The sequence below is a fragment of the Pogona vitticeps genome, chromosome 6 (genome assembly GCF_051106095.1).
Source record: "Pogona vitticeps strain Pit_001003342236 chromosome 6, PviZW2.1, whole genome shotgun sequence".
Taxonomy (NCBI): Eukaryota; Metazoa; Chordata; class Lepidosauria; order Squamata; family Agamidae; genus Pogona; species Pogona vitticeps.
The window spans coordinates 19,440,718-19,460,649 of NC_135788.1; the positions used below are offsets into that span (position 1 = coordinate 19,440,718).

General features: G+C 40.0%; 1 protein-coding gene across 2 annotated transcripts in view; it reads left to right on the forward strand.

The window, feature by feature from the left end:
• The window catches only part of PIP4K2A (phosphatidylinositol-5-phosphate 4-kinase type 2 alpha), an 80,820-nt gene that overhangs the window by 39,700 nt on the left and 21,188 nt on the right, over positions 1-19,932 (forward strand). For both annotated transcript variants that reach the window (XM_020801708.3, XM_020801700.3), the window contains one exon: positions 8,773-8,925. In XM_020801708.3, coding sequence (XP_020657367.1) covers positions 8,773-8,925 — 153 coding nt within the window. The remainder of the gene's footprint in view (positions 1-8,772; positions 8,926-19,932) is intronic.

Consider the following 19,932-nt stretch of genomic DNA (forward strand, 5'->3'; position numbering starts at 1 on the left):
GAGTTACAAGCTTGATAGATCAGGAGAATGCTGCAGATATAGTGTATGTTGATTTCAGCAAAAGGTTTGACAAGACCACCTCACAATACTATGGTCAAACTATTAAAATGTGGGCTACATGATGTTACTGTTCCAGATGGATTTGTAGTATTTGGCAGGAGAGCTCAATAATTTAGGTATCTGACTGCAGACCCAGAGGTTGGGAGTTTGATTCTTCACTGTGCCTCCTGTGAGTAGAGCCAGCCTGTGTACCCTTGAGTAAGCTGCAGAGTCCCCAGGGCCACCCCGAGAAGAAGGGAATTGTAAGCCACTTCTGAATACTCACTATCTGGAAGCCCCTGGAAAGGGTCACCTTAAATCAGAATTGACTTGATGGTACATGATTATTATAGCTGAAGAGTGCTAACCAGTGTGTCTTGTTATAATGGGGAGTGGTGCAAATTGGTTGCCTCAGAGGGTTCCCCCACCACCACCAGGCTAAATGTTATTCAGCATCTTTATAAACTATATATGGGAGAGAGGAGTGGGAGGGATAGCTCATACTTTGGAGAATATGTTCACTTTAATGGATCGGAAAACTGGGCCAAAACCAACAAAATGAGTTTCAGCAGGGAAATACGTAAATTACTCCCTTTAGATAGGAAAAAATCAGGTGAACATATATGTGTTGAAATCATAAAAGTGATAAGGTACAGAGAACTGAAATGCTTCAGTTGTGTTACAGAAAACGAGAAGTACAGGTTATTACAGTGGATCATTTGGGGTAAAAGAAATGTCGGGGGGGGGGAAGTGCAGGTAGGAAAACTGCAGATAGGTTGAAAAACTTGGAAGACTGTTTTCAGTGTAGCTTATCCATTATTTAAGAGTTGTCATGTCCAAAGTCAAGCGTAGCCATGATGCCCAAGCTCAAGTTATCTTAAAGTTTAAATATGACCAAGGCATTTTAGTTCATTCACTACATATAAATAAGCAGCTTTCTACACAGTCTTTTGTACAGATAAAAGCTATTTCCTGTTGGCAAAACTCTGGCCCCAGATTCAGAAGTTGATTTAGAATGAAACCAAGTCATTTCCTAAATCAAAGTATTTCCACTTCAAAGATGACTATGCCTGGTAGATGATTAATCACCTTTGTTGTATCCAGGATATTTATATGCTTGTCTTAATAAAGTCATTATCACTTCCAGAGTCCATTAGCTGTGTCAGTATCCCTTTTCACTGAGTCCCCACCACTTACAATATATATGTAACCTATAATTAAATATTCTGCTTTATGTGTCTGGAGAACTGGATTATATTCCACAGAAGCTCACACTAAATCTCTCTCTCTCTCTCTGTCTCTCTCTCTCTGTGTGTTTTAAGATGCTACAGTACTTCTGTTTTTATTTACATTTTGGTTTTTTGTCATACAATGTCCAATTGGAGAGGAACAAGAATTTTAAGATCTTTTCCTTTTTTTATTTTGCATGCCACTGATCCAGATTGGGAAGAGCACGGATATTAAGAGCTTAAGCACCCCCAGCTTGTCTTTTTTTCCAGAATTATCTTTCTTGAGCTAAAAGGCAGAGGTTTTAATGGAGGAGTTCTTTCACTTTTCACTGTTTTAAAAATTAAAAGTTGTAACCTTATCATACCATAAGATTTTATGGTCTTTTACTCCTTTAGTTTTTTTCTTTTTGAAACAACAACTATCTAAAGCCCTTTCTTATTCCAACTACAGTATTTAGCACACTTGATATGTAGATTAAATATATTGTGTGCCTGCATAAATAATCTTCAGTTGTGCAAAGTGGTAATTATAATTTAATGATATTAATATGCCAATGAGAGGTATAAAAGATTGGAGATTAGAAAAGGCTAATTAATTTGACCTTTAAATCCTTCCTACCCTCTTGGAGTCTTGTGGCTAATCCCTAGACACCCATAGTGCAGACAAACTTCAAAACGAGAAGATGCCATTGCTCTCCTTTCTCCATCCTGCTGCTGCTTGAAATTTTCATTGAGAAAATGTTAAGACTGCAGATGTGTGCTTATTAAACTTCTAGATTGGGAGAAATCCTGCAATATCACTCTGAAATAATCAGCAAGTGTGGGGAACACCAATACTTTTTCCCCCCAACTGCGGAGCTTATTCAGTAAGTTATTTTTCTGTACTCTGAAAATTTCAGGTCCCACCCCCTTCTTTTTTGGCTCAACCCCTTAGGTGCCTTGCCATTTTGCTTATTGAGTTCTACATCTCTTGCTCCTGGATACTAAAAGGAAGGGGAAACCCAAATTCAGTTTTTCTCTTGGATGTAAATCTCCCCTTTAGCCCCATTGAGTAGAGATGAGCTATTCATATTGGTATCCCTGGGGATACCAATATGAATATCGGCCCCGCAGGCTCCACAGAGAAAAAAAACCCATAAGGGACTGGTTAAACACTGTGATTACAGAATGCTGGGCTACATTGACCTTCCTTTTAATCCACTGTGGCTCTGTAGTCTCCTGTTCTCATAGAGTTTATTGAAAAATGCCTGGTTTAGTTAATGTTAAACAGGTCTGCACCTAACCTGAACATGGCTAAGAAACTGTTAGAAGCAAGGTGCTCTGTACTTCCTGGAGGTAGGACAAGATGCAGAAGTAGCAACATTTCTTCTTTAAAAGTATTTATCGTAGGCCTCAGTGCTACAATACTGTAGAAACTTAGAATACTTGCTTACTGAAAGACACTGTAATAAAAATGTCCTAAGTCATTTTTTCTAGAGTACATATTAAGCCTGATATATAATTATACAGATAGTGGCCAGAATCCTATGAGTTAGTTATGCTGGCATAAGTGTGGTGGTGTAATGTGGAGTGGCAAACAGCTGCTAGTTAAGAAGTTGACACTTGTCTCCCTTGTTGTGTGTCAGTTGCTTGAGTTGTTACATATTTATTTTATTTATTTACATGGTCAGAGGTATATGCTGCAACTTGGAAGAATAGCCTTGTTACATTCTTACATTGATTGCTGAAAGAAAGACTCTTAAATAACAGTGATTCATGTTTATAAAACAGAGGTATGTGAATGTTTTGTGTTTCTTTTCCCACTTGTGACTTCTGTATACCCTTTTATCTGTCAAATTACCTGAGAGACTTTTCATCCAGTAGCATTGTGAGGGTTGTCAGCAGCCAATCAGCACATCGGAGGAGGAGTGTGAATTTTTGATCTGTGAAAGGGCCTGGAACTTAATGATGAGTGTTCTTTGGTTCAGTCATTCCTTGGATTAGTATGAGGTGAATTCCTGGTGCTCTCCCTCTTGGATTCCTGCCTGCTCTTCCTTCACATTGAATTCTTTTCTTTTTTGTTGTTTCTTCTTCTTCTTCTTCTTCTTCTTCTTCTTCTTCTTCTTGGGCAGGATGTTTAAAAAAATTCTTTTGCTGTTATCAGACAGCAAAAAAAATAATCCCTCCTTGGGATTATTTTTGAGACTTCCTCCAATTATGGGGATTTTTTTCCCATTTGGGGAATACTTTGCTTTCATGGACTATTTCTGCAGTTGCCTGGCCTGCCTGCTGCTACTTGTTGGACCCAGAGAAGCATCCCCCACATGATGGTGGGAGACAAATCTCTCCATATTCTAGTAATCCTGGTTGTGGTGGGGCTTTGATTGCATTTTTGCCTCTATTTGCTTGCTTGTCTTCATTTTTGAGAGGGTAGATATATATAAGTCTGTTTGTTTTGTTTCTTTCTCCTGGTTTTTTGGCCTTTTTTCAACCTATGTGTAGAGTGCTTTCCCTGCTTGATTTTTTAAAAAATTGTTTCATCATCATATTTTACTGGTTTACTTTGTAATTGGTACAAAACGGAGAGCCTTTGTCTTTCTGTGTTTTGGCTAATGTGGGTTACAATTTTTTTTCCTCAGTTATGTCTACCATTCTGTCAACTCATAATTTCTGGGTTGTTCCATAAGTTGTTCCTCTGTTGATCCATTTTTTTTCCACTGTTACGTCTACCTCTACCCAGCTTTTGACTTCCATACAATGGCCATTGTTCTGTGCTGATTTTTCTTCTACCACCTTTTCTGGTTCTTGCAATTCCAGTTCTGAAAACACTTTGGATGGTAAACGTTCTCTAATCCATTAATTGTTGTTCAGTTTTGTCACTATCTGGGTGTTTCATTTTTCAAATTTCAATCATTCTTTTTTTAAAAAAAAACACTGTTGTGTTTACCTTGTAATACCATTTCATAATTTCTCAAATTTTGGCGGGAGTCCAAGTTTTGCATTTTTGTTGTTCCAGTAGCTTTGCAGCAATCTGTCCTGGTTCCTCAACAGGGTTTGCTAAGCCCTGTAGCCCACTTGTCACCAGATGTCCAGGAGCTGTAACATCTGATGTGGTTCTTGTTGACCTGGGTGACGGCCGATCTGGTATGGATTTCTCTTAATTTTCTCTCATCAGTAGTGATGGTTGGTGGACACAGTTGATCTGGCTTCTCAGCTGAGACCTGTCTGGTTTGGAAGACACTTCCGGTAGCAACACTACTACTGGCATAGCTTTCAACTTCACTGAAGCACACAAGCCCCTCCACTTCAACAACGCCTTTGTCCATGGAGGGGGAATAATAATGTGTCACCAAGTCAATTCTGACTTTTGGTGACACTTTCCAGAGTTTTCCAGATAGAGAATACAGAATGATTTACCATTCCTTTCTTCTGGGGGTGCCCCTGGACTGAGCAGCTTGCCCAAGACCACACAGGCTAGCTGTACTCACAGGAGGCACGATGGGGAATCAAACGCCCAACTCTGGCTCCACAGCCAGGTACCTTAAACCACTGAGTGATGCAGACAGCTATTTAGTTACCTTTCTGTGTATTTATTCTGGTTAAAGGTATATATTTTGGTGAGGTTTTTGAGATGCCTGTTTTGTTTGCTCCTGTGGGGTGGGGGGACAGGGAGGAGGATTTTGTGATTGTACCAGTGTGCGACTGAGCTATGTTGGTAGTTATTGTTGTTGGATGGGCAGGCACAGCTTGGGGTATTTCTCTCTTGTTTTTCTTAGTGTTGTGTAGCTTTGGTGAGTGGTTATCTCTGTATGCCAGCACCCAGCTGGCTGGCTGGCTGCTTCCTTGCCTTTTTTCCTACTGTGTGCCCAGGCTTAAGAGAGTTTTTGTTGTGCTGGATAGGTGGCACTCAGCTCACATTGTTGTTTTCTTTTCCTTTCCGTTCTTTCTTCTTCTTTGTGTGTTTGTGTTTACTGCTTTTTGAATTGGTTGGTATGTGATTGAGGTATTTTCTGCTGTGTTTGTAGGCCTGGTAGTGCTGGAATATCTTGGCTGAGGGACATCTTTGTGTGGCTTTTAGTGATGGTGTGTATTAGGGGATGAATATTGCCAGTGGCTTTCTCTACAAATGCCTGCAGAGGTCGGTGATTATTTTTCTTTCTCATGTACTGTTGGCTTGTAAAATAAATTGGTTCTTGCCTTGCTCTCATCTCTGCTTTTTTTTAAAAAAGTGTGCTGCTTATATACCACCCCATAGCGCTTAAAGCACTCTCTGGGTGGGTTACAAATCAATTACGCAGGCTACACATTGCCCCCCCCCAGCGAGATGGGTACTCATTTTACCATCCTTGGAAGGATAGAAGGCTGAGTGAACCTTGAGCCAGCTACCTGGGATTCAACCCCACATCATCAGCAGAGTTTGGCTGAAGTGCAGCAGTTTATAAGTCTTTAGTGATTTTAGAATGCTAAAGAACAAAAAACAGTTGGAGAAACACAAATAGGAATGTAAAAAAAGGCTTTTCTTTATTCAAAAACAAAAGGACCAGTCCACAAAAACTTACAAACACAAAAGAGGTAAAAAATGCAATAAATACTTAAATTTTTGCCTGCATGTCCCTAGCAGCTATTCACCACTGTGCTTTACACCATTCACCAGTGTTACCAACCCAGAGAATTCTAGCAACAATTTTATTTGCATTCATTTCCTGTTGGAAATGAATTTCAAATTGATTCTAAAGATAAATGTATAGGGCTTTTTTGTTTGTTTTTCAAGACTGCATGATACAGTAGCTATAACAAATGGCTGCATCACTTTGACATGAGCTATGCACTTGATTTGATTGAAGTTGCAAGTGTTAAAGGTCAGCTTACATTTCATGACCTTCAACCAGTGTTCTTCCTGGCTTCTCTTAGCACACATGGACAATCTTTTTGTTGACCTATGCAGAAGCATCATGACATTTTCAACCAAAGGTTGCTGAGAGAGCAGCTATTCACTAAATTAGGGATAGCGAGCTGATATTTATTTATTTTTAATACAATATAGGTCTTGCAATCATATTGTCCTACATCTACAAGCAGTTAAGGATATGCTTTATTTTAATTTTAAATTTGTATTGTGGTGACCTTTAGTATTCCAGGTATGGGGTGGAGAAGAGTAGAAGTGAGACCAGTCTCCTTACTTGCTATGGTGGCCCTCTCAACTACAGTGGTGCCTCACTTAACAATTACCTCGTTAAACGTTGAATCAGCTTGACAATGAGGTTTTTGCGATCGCAAAAGGATGTTTCAATGGCCTTTTTTCGCTTCCCGACGATCGGTTCCCTGCTTTGGGAACTGATTTTTCGCATTACGACGATCAAAACAGCTGATTGTCGGGTTTCAAAATGGCCGCCCGCTGTGTAAAATGGCTCCCGCTGTGCTTTAGGATGGATTTTTCGCTTTACAGGCACCCAAAAATGGCCACCCTATGGGGGATCTTCGCTGGACACTGAGGTATCTAGCCCATTGGAACACATTGAACCGGTTTTCAATGCATTTCAATGGGCTTTTTTATTTCGCTTGACGAGGATTTCGCTCTATAGCGATTTCACTGGATTGGATTATCCTCGTCAAGCGAGGCACTACTGTATTGAATTAAGCTAGTGTGAAGCAAATGTTTTGCTAAAAATTGAGTGTGGTTCAGGGAGCTCAATAAGCTCCCTTTACTGTAATTCAAGCACTGGAAATCTGCATAGAAGTGGTGAAGATTCTTATAGCAACTTAAAGACTAACAAGTATCATTTAATATAAGGTTTAGTGCATTCTATCCTATATCTTAATGTGTGTGCTTGAGTCCCCAAAGGGGTATGCAAAATAAACCATGCTAGTGTGTAAGACACTACCACCTCTTTGTTATTTTGCTGTAACAGAGTGGCATATTCAGTTTTTTGGATTTTCATACCATGTAGTGAAAGCTAGGTGAGGAACAGAGTAAGATATGTAGCTAGTTAAATAAATAGACCCTGCTTGTTGCCAATATCTGCCATAGCAGACACTATTTTGTCTTGATGCTTTTCCCTAGGTCATATTTATGTGTGATGAAGATGATGCCGGCGAACATTAATGTGGTTCTTCTTGCTACTTGTAAGGTCCATAGGGCGAATTGGGGTAGCATCTGTAGTGCTCAATCTCAGATCTACACAACTGGCATCAGTGGTGGGACCTGTGTATTAATAAAGATTCAGTTTAAAAGCTTGAGCCTTCATTCTTGGCACCATGTTGTGATAAAACAAACCTCCCTTTTGAACACGTCCTCATTCTTTCAGAATGACACACTGTCTTGGATAAAATCCTGTGCCTAAAAAAAAAAATTCATTGCACTTTTCTGCTACCATAATCCTCATTCTTAAAATACACTAGGATGAGAAACTTGCTGGGATTAGTCTGTTTAAAGAAGCAAAGTACAGTAATTGCAGCGCCTAAACATGTATTGTATGAAAATGCCTGTCTTGCAGAAAGGTAGCATATTTGTTCATCTAATGCTTACGGTATATTTCTGCTTTATGTTACTTCCCCCCCACACACATTATATGATGTTCATTATTAATAATGTAATGGTTAGATGACTGGCTGATGATCCAGGTGCTAAATCATAGGAACAAATCAACTTCTATTGCAAACAGTGCATGTAGTATTTACTTCAAAGAAGAAAGCGTCTATTGTGGTTCCATGTTGTAACTCAGAACAAATAACATTTCAATTCACCTACTTCTTAGCATATAGGTCATGGTATATGAACTGAAATTGAGCTAGAATGAAGAGAAGGGGTTATTTTATCAACATATTGTGTACCGAAATTGCCCTGCACAGCGATTTTGTGGGGTGAGTGTAGAGGAGGAAAAAAATCATTAAGCAGTAGTAATATATCCTGGTGCACATTAAAATGCCCTCTGCAAGTATTCCATTCCCCACATCAAGCTGTTGGGTAGGAGAAACAAGAACAAATTACTGGCTGTTTCATGACATTTTTTTTGTTTGTTTGGAAACCATTGTTCTTAATCATGTTGGCATGTTTGCACAGCCAGACTTGACTACATAATAACACTGCTGTTAACTGGGAAGGATGGCTGTTTTCAAATGGGAAAAATAAACAAAACTGTCAACGTGGTACCTAGCAGCAATATCAAACCAAAATTAAGCTTATTCTGAGGTCTTTCTAGAATCATTTCTGTTCCCCAAAGCCCTTTCATGAAGAAAATATTTGTACATTTAGTGCGGCCCTAATTGCACCAGTTGACCCTGCTGCTGGTGAAATACTTCCTAGTGGCCTTTTGTACTGTAATTGCTCATTTTTCTCCATGGATACTATTAACTTTGTTTACAGAGTGTCATGGTGCTGTTAAATGGATTCTCCCCCTTGACCTTCTCTCAAAGTATTCATGACATAATCAAAGTAACATTTATGTTTTGACAATATCATAATCCTGTTAGAGATTTTGTGCCATTAGCTTCTTGTTCTGACACTGTTTTTTAATTAATGTGACAGAATTCTTTGACAAGAAGTTGTCCACTTGCTAACGATTCTCAAGGACGGAGTAGTGCCCGATTCCACACCTCTTACGACAAAAGATACGTCATCAAAACTATAACAAGTGAAGATGTAGCAGAAATGCACAATATACTCAAAAAATACCACCAGGTAATTTGTCGTTTGTTTTAAGGGGATGGGATAATAAGGAGAAACACATGGCTGAAAGTTTGTTTATTGTTGCAGACAGCTGGAGTCTAAACTAGATGTTTTGCCAGTGAATGAGAAGTTGAATTAAAACTTTAGAACATAACGTGTAACAAAAAATCTTGGAAATAATGCATAAGAATCTATTAAGACATGTGCTACAGTTTTTCTTTATATATGTTAGAACAGTGTCCCCAATCTTTTCCCAATCACATGGACTGGTTTGGGGTGTGTGTGGCATGCTCGCGTGGGGGTGTGGTGCACCTGCAGAGGGGTGGAGCATGCTCACGCACATGTGCACGGCAGTGCTCACGGGGGCGCTCATGCACATGTGTACAGCACGCTGGCAGGAGGGAGTGCACTCATGCACACGCATGCAGCGACGCTCATGGGGGTGCTCACAGGGCCGGAGATCTGTATCCACAACCTGGTCCTGCCTAGGCCAAGGAAACCTCTGCTGGTTCGCAGACAGGGGTTGGGAACCCTTGACATAGAGTACATGTTCAAGAGAAACAGGGTAGAATGTGTTAGTCATTTATTTATTTAAGTGATTTGTACACCACCTGATTTAGTGTAAACACTACTCTGGATAGTTGACAATAATAAAAATAACAATCATAACTAGCTGCTAACCCCAGTCTGCCACCACCCCAGTCAAATCCCAAACAACCGAAATGCCACAGATTGCCAAAACACATAAATAAACACATTGATGCCTGACAGACAATCTGTGCTCCTAGTTAATGCAGAATGGGGGAGACAGAATCTCTCTGAAGGCTTCCTTGAAGAGACTGATTTTTAACAATTTCTTGAAGGCTGGGAGGGAGGGGTCCTGATGGATCTCTACAGGAAGGCTGTTTCTGAGATGTGGAGCCACTACTGAGAAGGCTCAGTTCCTTGTGGATGCCTTTTGTGTCTCCTTCAGAGTGGCCACCCATAGGAGACTGGTCTCGGGGGTTCGGGTGGCACGGGCTTATGTTCCCTTGCTGAAGCCACATCTTCTAGCTTCTAAAGTTGTTTGAAGATAATTTGTTGGTTTCAGTGCTTATTTGACATGCTGAATCCAAATGTGGGCAGTGCAGTTTTAACTTCCACACACAAAACAAGCATGACATCAAAGATGGCAGAAGCCCATGCCTTACCAGCATGAGGTTATGAAGAAACTAATGTTAGGTCCACCAATGCTTTTAGAAGCACACATTGAAACATTACAAAATGGCAGCCATTTACAGCTGTTTTGGACAGGAATGCAAAATGTATTGAAAATGATATGATGAAACCAATTATGGTGCTGAGAAGACATAATTAAAGATGGGGCCCAAATCGACACATCTGATTTAAAATGGAGATATATGGATTTCACACAGTGACAGTTTTTTCTGGAAGGCCCAGAAAATCTCTAGCTTGTTAGGTCTGAGGGGGTTCAAGGCAAGAACAGAATCTCCCAACTCAAACTCTCTGTGCCCTCCCCTCTGGCATATGTCACAAGAAGAAATCCCCGCCTGCCAAGCCAGTTTTGCCAGCCGAAGAGCAGCTTCCGTTGCCGCAGCAACTACAAACCACTCCTTTAGATCTTAACAGTCCAAAAGGGGGAGAGACCGTTGTTCAAATGATGGGTACAAATGAGTTCAAAAGAGACCAAGAAAACGACCCTTCTTTAACAGCCCTGCAGGCGCAAGCTGACCAGCCTCAAGTGCTGAGTCAAGCCAAGCCTATAAATTTTTTCTGGGACCAGAATGGTCTACTGTATCACCAGTTTGCCCAAGATTTTAGAGTTGATTTAGAGCAGTTTAGTCAACTCATGATGGCTCAGCAATACGGGCACAAAGTACAGTGGTGCATTGCTTAGCGATCGCTCCGTTGAGTGATGAAATTGCTTTGCAGTGGACTTTTGGCCATCGCTGGAGCGATCGCTTAGCGATGTCCCGTATGGCTAATATTCGCTTTGCGATCATCGTGGGGAAGCGATCATGGGAAAGCGAACTTTTTTAAACAGCTGATTGGCGGTTCCAAAATGGCCACCACTGTTTTGCCTCGCTTTAGAGGCACCCAAAATGTCCGCCGCTATGGAGGAATTTCACTTTAAGGTACGTTTTTAGCCCATAGGAAAGTATTAAATGCGTTTTAATACGTTCCTATGGGCTTTTTAACATCGCTTAGCGATTAAATCACTTAGCAATGTTTTTTCCAGAACGCAGAGAGCCTGTCCAGTAGGCACCGTGGAAATTCAGATGTAACAGATGGTTGAAGACGTTTTTTCTGATTTACTGGTTCCTGAGCATAACCAAAGTGTGATTCTGTTTTACTACTAACATGACTGTTTCTATTTTCCAGACTTCTAGAACTGCTTAACCCCAGAGTTCTATATTGAATTGCTGCTGATAGAACTTATTCTACCTCATGCTTTGCTAGTTAGAAAGCATAATTAAAATTTGCCATTTATTTCATTGTATAACTTTAACACAGAGTCAGTGAAATTACTAGGCAAAAATATGTAACCTAGCTTTGGTTTAGTCAAAAATGCAGGCTGACATGTAATCCTGTATTTTTGAAATTTAAGGGGCAGTTTATAGTTGCTCAGGCAACAGACGTTGCTCTTCGGCTGACAAAACCAGCTTGGCAGGCGGGTGCCCAAAACTCCCTAAGGAGCGCTTAGCACTCGGTCAGAGAGTTCCACAGGCCATTTACCTACCACCTTTGTGCTGAGGCAAGTCCCAAGACCTCAGCAGTGCATAGTGTAAGCCCCTTGAACAAGTCTGACCTTAAAAGAACACTCTACTTTTGTCCACTACTTTGCAAGTACTTTACACATGGGCTTTGTGATACCTTAGAAGTCAAAACAGCTCAGTTAGGTAGGAATCTTAAAGATAGCTAGTTTGTCCCCCTTTTCACCTCCTGGATTTAGCCAGCCCCTGCTGTTCAAGAGACCAGTCCTTTTGTAAGAATTTTTATAATAATATTTAGTAGAAAAATAGAGTTTCATAAAATCAGTTTATATTGCTCAAGCTTTATCATAAGGAACATATTCAAAGATTATTACTGTTAAATAAAATATCTAATCCCCATTAAAATAATAAACACTACTAAGCTGGGCTAAGGTGAGCTAACCCCACCTCCTTCCTTCTCTCCACTTACATTCTTTCTCCTTCAAGCCACATACCCGGACCATCAAATTCTTTTTCTCTCCCATCATCATGGAATAGAACTTCCAAATTTCTTCCACATAACCCATTGTCCATTTTCTACATTATCTAACTCCTCCCTTCTTCTTGACACTTCATGGCTGTTAACCAATTAGTGTCAAAGGGCTGTAACCCCTTCCTCCTCCTCAATTCCCATGAAAGTCCAGGTGTTTTATCTCTTCTCCAATTAGCTCGGAATGTTGCGTCTTCCATGTGTTCCTTTGTTCAGACTTCATCTTTATCTCAAACAATACTGTACCAATCTTCAGAAAAACACTCTCATTGCACTTAGAAAAACACGTTCCAATGTCTCTCAAATCATCTTCACACAGAACCTGTCTGACTCCATCTTACATTTCTCTGACTACATATCCCACACTGCTTCAACTCCATGACACCTTTGATCTTACTAACAACAATTGTTTGTGTTTTATAGTTTCATTTACCCAGATATATTTAAGAGGAGGTTGCACTGCTAACGCTTTTTTCTCTTGGTTCTTTGGATGCTGTTTTTTTGATCTAACTAGTTTTTATATGAACAGTATCTTGTTAACAAGTGACATTGTGTGCATCACTGTGGCTTCTCACTTAGCAAAGCACTACCTATTGTATGCTGTTACTAGAATGTACAGTGGTGCCTCGCACAGCGAGGTTAATCCGTTCTGGATTAACCCTCACTGTGTGAAAGCATCGTTGAATGGAACGTAAAAACCCATTGGAATGCATTAAACATGGTTTAATGTGTTCCAATTGGGCCGAATACTAACCGTTCAGCGATGCTTCAGGATGGCCGGCAGCCATTTTCGCGCCCTCCCCTCGCTTTACGAGGGCGCGAAAACGCTGCATGTGGCCATTTTGGGGCTTCTGGCGGCCATTTTGTAGCCGCCGAACAGCTGATCGGCTGGTCGCAAAGCGAAGGTCGGTAAGCGAACCACTTACCGACCTTCGCTTTGCGATTTTTGCCCTATGCAGGCACCGTTTTGCGATCGCATTTGCGATCGCAAAACCAGCCTCGTAGAGCGAATTCATCGCTCTATGAGGCGCCCGTTGTGCGAGGCACCACTGTACATGAATATCTGTAGGCTTCTGCTATTTTTCTTTCAAAATATACAGTATTCTATTACGTATAATTTTGTGACCCTCAAATTATAGGGTAAGATTTGTGAATAGCAAACATTTCTGTTTGGACTTTTATCTTTTTAATTGGTTTGTCAAAAGTAATTTATTTTACTCTAAAAACCACATCAGTGTCGTTTTCAATGATGAAGTGCCTGTACCTAGCACTTATATCAAGCTTTAAATTGAAGATTTTAGGATTGGTAGAGGAAGGTATTACCACTGCAGTTACAATAGAAATAATGTTCTGATAGCTAAATACTGTAACCTTGTAGATGCAGACATAATGCACCAGATTTATTGAAGGTAAGCTCCATACAGGAACAAACATTTACGTTCATTTAATCCAACCACTTGCTCAGTGAGGGATTATATCAACTACCATGACATTGACAGCTGACCCTCTAGCTGCTGCTTGAACACCTCAAGCAAAAGAGACCCCACCATCTTCTGGAGGAAGCTATTCCAACATCAAATAGCTTTAGAAGGTTTCTCCAAGTATGTAATTAAAGTCAACTTTCTTGCCATTTCCACCTATCAATTCTTGTTCTGCTGTGCAAGAATTAAGGGTCCTGGCTTTTACTGAGTATGATGAAAATCCTTTGTATTACTATAAAGTAGAAATTGATTTTTGGTGGTTTTTTTTTTACTGTAAGGGATTTATAGCTCACACTTCAATAGGCTTCCACCAAGGTGAAGTCTTAGAGTGTTGAGTTAACTCACCTGGTTGCTATTCATACCTGTAGAATACAGCATTCATGGTGGATAGTACGCTTATTCAGCCAGGCTGGCTTTCAGGAAAGTTGGAAAATACAGACTGTTGCTCTGTGCAGTGGCCAAGTTCCATGCCATGTATAGGTAGCCAGTGGTGGGGCTCCTGATCATTGCTCTGTCCAGTGGTTGAGTTCTGTCCTATGTGTAGGCTGCCCATGAGGAACCTCAAGAAACCTTACCTAGCCCATGTATACATGCTCAAGCAATCTGAATTCCCTACTCTCTTTAAGGCCTTGCAACTCTTTCCTGGGCTGCAAGGAGTAGGATTGTGCTAGAGAGGAGGCGGCACATAGGAATGACTTCGTACCACAATCCTATGCTGTCCTCCCCATCTTGCAGGGTGGAGCACAGTTATGATGGGAATTGCATCATATGTTGCAAATCATCAAATAAATATGGTTGTTTGGTTACCGATGAAAGCATGTAGAATGGAATAAGGGAAGGGTAGTTCCTGCATGTGTTCCCTGCAGCACAATCCCATAGCATTCTCTGGTGATAGCAGGGAGCATAGGCATAATAGATGTTCCATTGTAGCTAAGATGCTATTGTTCTCTGCCAGTGCCCTCTATAATACTATAATAGACTTCAGCACATATCTCACAAATCACCTGCTTGGAGAACTCGTCATCAGTACCCCAAGGCTCACCTAGCAATGATCAAATGAAGCCTCTCATATATCAACCATGTATCAAATGGCAAGGGTGAGTCAGAAAAAGCCCTGTATTTGCCTCACAGCTGTGAAACACTCTTCTTCCAGATGTTTGGCAGAAGCTGAGGTTGTTCTGAAAAAGTGCAAAGCCTTTCTGCTTAGGTTGCCAAGTTAGGGAAAGGCATGTTATTTTCATTCAGTTCTTCTCTATTCAGAGCTTTAAGTTTTCCAAAGCCTTGCTGTTCAATGCATTATCCTCAACCTGAGCATTGTAGGGCAAGATATTAAACAGAAAGAACAAAAATGCAGACTGGAATCAGAGCTTTGTGCTGTTTTATGCACATTTGTTTTTATTCATTCACAGAGAACCAGTGCAACTTTTAAAAAAATACAGAGAGTTTTTTTAATCTGAAAGGATAATGAATTTATTTTGTCAAATTCTATGCTGAATAGCTCTGGAAGAATTAGCCCGGAATATACTAAAGTGATCAAAAGTACAAAGCAATTCAGAGAACAAACTCAGTGGAGACTGTTACTGAGGAAGTACAAGTGAAATGGCAAGGACAGCTACAAAAATCTCTTCCGGCATTTCTGTGCAGCAAGAGATCAATGTAAAATAATGAAGGTTTAAATTATAAGTACAGTATCTGATGCGGATACGATTTGGCTTCTAGTTTTTGCTTTTTGTTTCTTTAAGTAAGAAAGTTCCCAAGAGCTATTGGTACAATATTGAATGGTAATGATGGATTTCTCTGCTGAAATAAGTTCTGGTTATTAGCACCTGCTCCCAATATAAAGTAAAAGCAGCCTTGTGCTAGCCCTTAAAAGTATCCAGTTGTGTGAACCAACTTTGTCTCCACTGAAATGCCTTGATTTTTTTTGACTCTTCCAAGAGGGCACCTGCCATGGTTGCACTCATTAGGGGAGCTAAAGCTTGGAGCCTAACGCCGTCTCTCAGCTTTGATGAAAATTTCTCAGTCTCAGCTTTAGCGTTAAGTGCTTCAGACCACAAACCTCACCTAGGAGAGAGCAAGAGAATTTGTGTGTTTTTAAAATGTTTATAGGCAAAATACTGGCAGGGGAGAATACAAATGCTTAAAAAAATAAGAATAATGAATCAGATTTTTACTTTTACTGTGAAAACACAAAGGTAAGTCTAGCAGTTCAAAACAATGAAATATTAGAACATTGGGGAAATTGTGGTTTATTATGCTTAATTGTTTTTCATAGGGTGAAAAACTTACTTCCTTATTTTGTAATTTATTAGGAGTATGTAATTCAGTGGTTACGGAGCTACAGTTTGATTCCCCACTGTTCCTCCTGTTAAGGGCATATTAATTGGTGGCTGAGCCCCTAGGCTTTTAAGTATTTCAGCCCCCCTCAGTCTTTTACTCCACTACAGCTGACAGCCTGACCCTGGTGCGGTAGGTACTAGACTGCAGTGCATCACCCAGACCTGGGCAAAATGTGGCCCTCCAGATGTTGCTGAACTGCAACTCCCAGCAATCCTAGCCCACACAGCCAATAGTGAGGAGTGTTGGGATTTGCAGTTCGGCAACATCTGGAGGGCTGCACTTTGCCCAGGTCTGGCATAGCCCTATATGCATGTACACTTATTGCTATGGTGCAGAGTACAAAGTGCCTTTAACCACTGGGGCCAGCCCAAAAAATTGATGGGGTCCTAGTCCCTGCAGGGCCCCTAGGCTTCAGCCTAGTCAGCCTTATGAATAATCCAGCCTTCCTCCTGCACGTAGAGCCAGCCTGGGTGGCCTTGGGTAAGCTGCACAGTCCCAGGGTGCCCTAGGAGAAGGGAATGGTAAATCACTTCTGAGTATTCTCTACCTGAAAAATCCTAAAAAAGGTTAATCATAAATCCGAATTGACCTGACAGCGCATTATTATTTTACATGCTCAGTAAATCTAACTTTATATTTTGCGGAAAAAGCTAGCTTCTATGGTTTTGCTTTGTCTTCTCACTAATTGCTTGATTATAGTTAATTATTATGCTACGGTGAGAGGGCATAGAAGTAGAGTCATTTTTCTGAAGTATTTTAGTCAAAAGCTAGTTCCAGAAGTTGGATTTATAATCCACAATCAGTTGGAAAGAAGTCCTAGGGAGTAACATGGAGGTGTTGAACTCACAAAAGTGGAAGTTAATGAGTAGAAGTGTTTACCTGTTTAAAAAAAACCCATGGAATAGGTGGCAATGATAATGTTATTTCATCAGTGAGAGAGCCAAAATGGAGCAAAATTGATATGCTGATTGTTGAGGTCCAACCTGTGTTGAATGCTGTCGTAGAATAATTGAGTTGGGAGTGGCCTATAAGGCCCCTGCTCAGTGGAGGAATCCAAGGTGATCGCTGCTTTGCAGAGTTGATAATCCAATCCCCTGCTCAGTGCAGGGATCCATCTTCATTGAATCAGTTAGGACATACATAATCTAATATGTACTCTCCTGGGATCTTGACCACCAATTTTATTCTGTGTTAATGTCTATGGCACATTAATTAGTGGTTGCTTTTTGTACAGTACGGTCTCTACTTAAGAACGTCCCTACTTAAGAACAATCCAACTTAAGAACAGCTCCATTTGCTAAATTTTGTTTCTACTTGAGAATAGAAATCCAATATAAGAACAGGAAAAAAAACCTTTCCTGCTCTTTTTTTAACCTTAGGTCATCTTAGGTTAAAAAAAAATTCTCCCCCTAATGGTAGAGTACGTATTAACCAGCTTTGCATTAGTTCCTATGGGAACTAATGCTTCAATGTATGAACGCACCTCTACATAACAAAAAAACAGTCAGAACGGATTAATTGGTTTTCAGTCCATTCCTATGGGAAATTTTGCTTCAACTTAAGAACATTTCAACTTAAGAACACCATTCCAAAATGGATTAAGTTCTTAAGTAGAGGTTCCACTGTATCTCATTTTGCAATGCAGCAAACCCAATTCTTTCATAAGGACATCAGCGTAACTTAGTTCCCCAAATAGTCAGTTCGGGCGGCATAATGGTGGTATGATAAACAACAGCACATAAACATTGGGCAGCATCTGAGTGCAGTGGAATTCATATGGCAAACAGGGACAGAAATGGGTCAGGGCCGTACCAGCATTCAGTTAAAAATTGCCCTTTTTTCTGATGAGAGCAAAAAGGAGGGAAGAGTGATCCATCCATAAGACCTAATATTAGCTTAGTTGTAATTAGAGGTTTGTGTATTTGTGTTTTTTGAGTACAGTTCACTGAATTCACTACAAAGGTGCACACCTCTTGTTTTAATATTCATGGCTCAAATTTGTTGTTGTTTTAACTGCAGAACTTAACTGTATAAAACAGGGGACAGGAGAGAGAATTCCACCCTGTTAGGGCAATAAGTGGTAGTCTTTGTGTCTAAAAATAAGTGTTATGTGAGGCTTATGCTTACATACAGTCTAAAGTGCAATTCAATCTCTGAATCTTTGGGGATAATTAGTTTTTCTGTTCCTATTATTCTTTCTGTGGCATCCAGTTACTTTTGGCTTAGGAGGAAATCTATAACAGTGCCCTTAAACTGAGTGATTTAAGTAGTATGGGAGCAAATTCTATAGAGCAATGCATTTTTAGGAATTAGTGGTATCAAATGGGGACTTGATTGCTACTTAATTTATATTGGCATTCTGGAGAACTGACAGCAACTGGCACCAAAGCAAATCCTGCAGGGTTCCTTTCTAGCTTCTGTTAGAGTTATTTCTCAAACATATCAGAGCAGTAGAAATTTTTGAAGATTGTAGATTAAGGAAACATTTCTCTCTTCCTTGACTCTGTGTTTCATATATATTTGTGCACTTGGTGAGGACACGGGAGAAATCTTTCTCTGCTGCTGCCAAACTCTGGAACTCCCTTCCTCAGGAAGCCAGGTTGGCCTCATTGTTGCTGTCTTTCTGCAGCAGGCAAAGACTTTTCTCTTCAGGCAGGTTTCTCCTTAGTGATGGACTGTCTAGAAGAGGTTTTAAAACAAGATGGTTTGTATTTTGTTCCTTCTAAATCTGTTTTAGTAATCCCTTATTTAACATTGTTAATATAGTTACTAAATTGTTTAATATTTGTATAATTCACCGTTTTTAGCTTTAGTATTGTGTTTTAATGATGTAAGCCACCTTGGGTCTTTTCTTAGGAGAAAGACAGTGTCAAAATCTTTTCAATAAAATAATAAATAAATACTTTAAGGGAACAAAGAAAGCTCAGTTTAATCTATCCCAGGCAATTTCCTTGTTTGCTCCATAAAAATTCAGATAGAAAAGCCATGGAACAGATACATATCCACACCTGATAGCAACATGAGAGTTTTGGAAAAAATACAGTATGCCATATATACCGTATTTTTCGCTCCATAAAACGCACCTTTCCATAAGATGCACCAATTTTTTAGGAGAGGAAAACAGGAAAATATAATCTGTTTTCTTCACTCCATAAGACGCAGAGACTTTCCACCCCCCTGTTTTGTGGGGGAAAAGTGCGTCTTATGGTGCGAAAAATACGGTAGCTAACTTCCCCTTCAAATATGCAGAGAAGACATTGGGCTATGGCACCTTATTTGCATGAAATTTGTCCATGGGAGAGATGCCTTGGTTGATCAATTTAGTGTGGTGTGTCACTGAATAAATGTTCTTTAGTGTAATTCTTTTACCATCTGTCTGTTGTTGCTATGTGCCGTCAAGTTGATTCTAACATGCAATGACCCTAAAGTTTCTTTCATTAACAGCCCCGCATGGGTCTTCCAAACTTAAGGCTGTGGCTTCCTTTGCTGAGTCATCTATCATTTATATCATGGCATTAGAAGAGCATTTTATTTTGATAAATCCACGCAGAGCAAACAGAGTAGCTGTGCATACTCTTTTAAATTCAGTAGGCCTAATCAACTAAAGCACAGTTTCAAATTAATTTGGCCTTCTAATAACTAGTGAGACTGAGATGGCTGGTTATACTACTACCACAGCTGCAGAAATGTCATCTCCCAGTATCAAATGTGGTAGCATGGACATGACAAGGAACAACTCCCCCTGCCGTTCCTCATATTTGAAGATAAGAGCTATATTGCATTTTACCTCCTGTCCCTTTTCTTCTCAGATAAGTATGAAAAGCAATTGAAGCCAACAATGAACAGTTTAAATAAATGTCACACTGATTTGAAATACTAAGTTATTGGCATTATTATCTTCTATATTACAGGTGTTGTGTTTTTTTTAAAAAATAAAGCTGTTTATTATTTTATA